The sequence below is a fragment of the Cordyceps fumosorosea genome (genome assembly GCF_001636725.1).
Source record: "Cordyceps fumosorosea ARSEF 2679 chromosome Unknown scaffold_155, whole genome shotgun sequence".
Lineage (NCBI taxonomy): Eukaryota > Fungi > Ascomycota > Sordariomycetes > Hypocreales > Cordycipitaceae > Cordyceps > Cordyceps fumosorosea.
The window spans coordinates 1-4,952 of record NW_017387455.1 but is presented as its reverse complement, the minus strand read 5'-3'; the positions used below and the strand labels follow the sequence as shown (position 1 = coordinate 4,952).

Sequence of the window (4,952 nt, the reverse complement as noted above, 5' to 3'; positions counted from 1 at the left end):
CAATTGTAGCAGGTGCGTCATCGTCACCGTCAACACCGACGCCACTATCCATAGCTGCTTGAGTGACGCCACACGATGCGACAAACTGAGGCAAAGGTCGATGGAAGATTGGTACTCGGGGGTGGACTGACCTGTCGACACTTGCTTTTATAGTGGCTTGGTGCAAGGCTGGGGAGGCCTACCACTAGCCACGGCATGTAGGCAGCCCACAGAACTGGGCGAGATCATCGCCGATCTCGACGCCCAATGCCTTTCTAGCCAGTCGATCTGCGCCAGTCGACACATGCCGGTATACCCAGACGATAGGTAACGAACAGAGGCGTGCGCTCGTCTGTGCCGCAAATGAATGAAACCTGAACGTAGTTCGATCGATGGCCGATGGCCGATGCTCCGCTCTATGCTAGGTGTACAGGCAGGTTACGAGCACAAGTTCTGGTTTGAGATCCATTTACTTCTTGGCGCTACTATTACTGTTTGAAGAGGCTGGAGTGTATGTGGAGCCGCCCTTGCTGTCTGCGTAGTATTTGCTGCCATCTGGGTTCGAGTAATAATACGAGCCGTCGCTGAGTCAAACGCGTAAGTCATCAAGCACATTCGTATCAAGAGCCGTAACAACATACCTATTGGAATAGTGGTACGAATTCGAGTTGGAGGCGCTTTTGACGTAGTCGCGGGAACAATCATGGTTGCCTTGCCTCGAGTGAGCCACATGCCATTTAGATGATAGTGCTACCGCCTGAAAGAAGCGAGTTGCGCTTACCTTGCTATTGGTACCGGAGCTCTTATAGCTATAGTCAGGCATTCTGAGTCAATGTGAGGTCGATGTTTGCCGGTATTTGTTACTGGATAGGATTCACAGTTCGTGATGTCGAAATAGAATTGAGCTATGGTATTTGTTTCGGCGATGAAGACTTCTGCATTAGATATACTCAAACCCAAAGCGGGGTAACGGGCCAAACATTTGCCGGTAGCAATGCACCACCACGCGGGGGGAGACTCTAAGACAAACAATACGATAATGCCAGTCCGTAACTACAGTTTACTCGTTGTACGCCTGGCTCGAGAGAATGACTGGGGGTTCTGTCCGCCAAGCCTTCGACATGCATATGTACCACTCGTGTTAGGCTATGATTGGGCTAGTGCTATCCTCACAGCGTGAGATCTGCAGGACTTGCAGATTTTTCTTTTGACTCAATGCTTCTAGTGACCACTGCACTCATCTTGAAGCTGAAGCCACCACCTCCGAAGATGGTTCAACGATGCCGTCTCCCAAGCAACATGCGATAACAAGCGGCCAGAAATTCGACTAGCGGGCGCATCCGACGTGCATCATGACTTGTTCGCACCTCATCTAGCCCGCACTAGCAATGCACTGTTGCTATAATATAATATATGCCGGACGTTATAGTTAGAACACCTCTGAAGGCTGTAGTCTATTCCATAATAACCATGCCGTAACAGGCCCACAGTTCTTCATCAATCGTATGGACGGGCAGCAAGAGTTTGTTCGCCTTCGTGTCGACTTCTATATGCCTGGTTAGGAAGATGGTAATGATTGCAGATGTGATGGCTGGAAAGTTATACAAATGCAATGAGGAGCGGCTTGGGTAGCATCTAGGATCATACCCCAAAGAGAAGAAAGGAAAGAGGCAGGTTGAGTTCGCGGCTTGACAATTATGAAGAGAGAGCAAAGCGGCTTGAAGATATGTGGCAGGTGGCGCACGATGGTGGCAAGGCGTTAGTGGTAGGCCTCTGACGTATGGTGACGCCATCCTTCACTCAATAGAGGTATAAAGAGTTAGAAATATCGGATCTGATCCCAGGAGTCAAATCCAGTCAAATTATTTCTCTTTCTCGAAGACAGCTATCTCCACCGTCATCTTCACCATGTCTGCATCTACAACACTCCAGCTCTCCCTCCCCATGGAGCAGGGCCGCGTCGGCAAACCCCGTCTTGACCCCTACAGCCGCCTTCTCTCCCGCTTCTATGAAGCCCTCTTCCTCCTCCACAGCCTTGACCCCACGCGTGCCCTGCACGCGCCGCACCCCATCTCCCGCTGTCCGGAGCGCGAACTGCGCAGGGAGTTTATGCGCGACCTTGCTTTTATATGTGACGGGCAAAAGGGACCGCTGATGTTTACCGCAATTGGGGTTGCAGAGGTAGAAGAGGGAGGTGAGGTGGTGTTTTTCGTGGCATCGAAAAAGTCGAGAAAGTGCAAAAAGATGCTGGAGAGATCACTGACGATGCTGCTGCAGTATGCGACCGCGGCTAAGGAGAAGGAGCCGGATTTTCGCCAGAGGTTTCTGGAACATTGCGTGGGCCATGCGAGGATGCGCATCAACACGTACATATCCGATTTGAGAGTGGCTATTCCGGCCTGCATTCGAGAGTCGAAAAGCTCGGGCCGGCCAGTTGGTAAGTGGCGATGGCATAAGTAGGATGAGAAAGTGAGGGGATGATGGGACTGACGAATGTCTGCAGATGAAGAGTTCATCAACTGGCTACGGCTACTCCTACTGAGAGATGAAGACACAACCGCTAGTCATCTCAAAGTGTGCCTTGAAATCTGTCGAGCCTCCACGTCAGAAATGATGATGGCAAGAATGCAGCAGGAGGAGCAGCTGCAGCACCGCAGCTATGCCTCTCAGGGTCTGCCTCACGACCAGAGCGGCTGCTTCGCCAGAGCAAGACACGCCATCGGCCGTCTCTCTGCCCGCATCAGAAAGCCCCTCTCGTTGCTGCTTAACACTTCGCTGATGCAGGATATTCTCGCTCGCGCGCGCGTCGAGGCCATCACTTCTCTTCCCTGCGTTCTCAAGCCTGAGGCCGACCACCAGACCACGCTACCGCGGATCCTGCGTCGCATGTTCCGCCCCAGCGACGACGAGGATCTCCTTCGTACGCAAAAGATCTTAGTGCAAATGGAGCAGGACTCTGCCATTCGACCGTTGACGCGCTACATGGACGCCAACCGCACATGCAGCCCGTCGGTGCACAGCGAAATTGAGGTCTTGGAGTACTTTTACAAACACAAGCTCAAGTTTCTCGACGACGATCGGTACGTGTACTCTAGTAAGCCTGCGTGTTTTGCCTGCAAGCTGTACTTCACCCACCATCCCGCCAAGATGGTCGTTCCGGAATCTCACGAAAAGGTCTACCTCAACTGGGGTCCGCCCGTGACTGCAAATTTCCGGAAGGGCGACCCCGCGTCGAATCGACAACGGGATTTGATGATTAAGATTACGCAGGCGGTAAGGGATGAGGCTCTCGCGCAGATATGGGGGAGAAGTCAGCCGCCGGGATGGCACGCAGATACCACAACGGGCGTGGCGACGCTGCCGCCTTTAGAGGATGGTTTCTACAAGGGTTGTTTTGCGCATAGGGAGCAGCAGTCCTCTGCTTTTGGGGCATACGATTCGGGGTTTGAGTCGGCAGCAGAGCGCGAGTTGTTACATGCTATGGAGCAGAGGGAAGAGAAGAAAGTAGAACTGGGGCTTCAGGGACAGGATACCGGGGGTCTAATTGGTATGCTGAACGAGGTGCAGGATGATGTGCTGCATGAGGAGAGACTTTCACAGACTTGTAGCGGCAACCAGGATACAGATGACGAAGAAGTCGGCGCACTATTGTAGTCAAAATGGCCTGGCATCACGGAAATAAAAGATAAAAGATTGACTTGTAAGTAGATCGGTGTCATCTCATGACGTTCACTCCTCCATTGTGAATGAAGCCAGGAAGTACCGCTAAAATGCGTCTTCTCACCGACTCGACACGTACAAATTCTCTCCCATAGTCCGAAAAGGAGCAACAGGGCCGTTGAAGTGTGTAGTGTGTAAGCTGCATGAATATCCTGGAAGTGCCGCTTGATCTCCTTTTGCTCCGCCGTGCGGTCTTGGCTGCGACAGTCACTGGCAGGACAGAGCACGGGTTTGAAGTGCTTCTTGGCATGACGGCTATTACATGACCTCACATTAGTAAGATGAGCTTCTCGGATGTAGTTGAAGTGTAAATAGGTGGACATACCGGAGGTCTCTACCAGATTCATATACAGCCTCACCCACGCATCCGCCCTCGGTACACCGATACAGCTCGTCACTCCCTCTGTATCGGCCGCTCTCCCACGGCATCTCAACCTCCGGAGACTTCCACTCGCTCCTTATCTCTGCCCGTAAATCTCTCCACGTACTTCTCCATCCTGCTGTACCTGATAAGCTCCACGTGCTCCCCTGCCACCAAGTCGGCACCGCCTCGCAGTCCTTCCCCACAGCAGCGGGTGCCCATGTTTGCCGAGTCGATGATGTCGGAAAGTCATCTCAATAACGCGCGTCGTCAACATGAATCGGCACAAACGTAGGCCGCGCGAGACATGTTTTACCCTGGTCTTGCCCGATGGATGGTAGCGGGTGGTGTGCGTGGGCACGGTCTGGGCTACCACAACGTTATGCTATGCTCCATAGTTAGTGGACTCCTTAAGTCGCACTGGCCCCGGCTCGGTTATGGTTTCCACAAAACAATAGTCCGCCGCTCACTACGAATATGTTCATACACGAAGCCCGACGTATTTTAGGTGATATTAGTTGGCGTTTGGATTAACGTCTCTCCCGAGGTGTCGGCGTTGTCTGTGACCAGCTTTGGCGGCGCTTGTCGAGCGTCGCACTGGGCTACTGCCGGGCAAAAGAATGCGTCTTGTTACCAGAGCGGCGCCTCTCATGAGCTCCTCCTGTGCATCATGACGGAAGCCTTCTGGAAACTGTCGGCGGCCCCTCGCGCCGGTCACGGGCGTGGACGATTGGTCAATCGCCAGTGCCCACGGCTGCGCAAGAGCGCTGAACGGGTCAGTCAGTGCTGCTGTCTACTGGGCGTGCGTTTGGGTGGCTGAAAATTCCCTTTACAAAGGTGGGTATCAGTGTAGATGTAAGAGAAAGGTTGGAAAAAGACTGCTCACGCAATT

General features: G+C 52.9%; 1 protein-coding gene across 1 annotated transcript; it reads left to right on the top strand.

Moving 5' to 3' along the window:
• Nucleotides 1–1,887: 1,887 nt before the first annotated feature.
• Nucleotides 1,888–3,633, top strand: ISF_10019 (hypothetical protein; the record flags this gene model as incomplete). The annotated part of the gene is made up of 2 exons (XM_018853617.1): nt 1,888–2,416; nt 2,483–3,633. The coding sequence occupies 2 exons, from the start codon at nt 1,888–1,890 to the stop codon at nt 3,631–3,633; spliced, it is 1,680 nt and encodes a 559-aa protein (XP_018699194.1).
• Nucleotides 3,634–4,952: the final 1,319 nt, after the last annotated feature.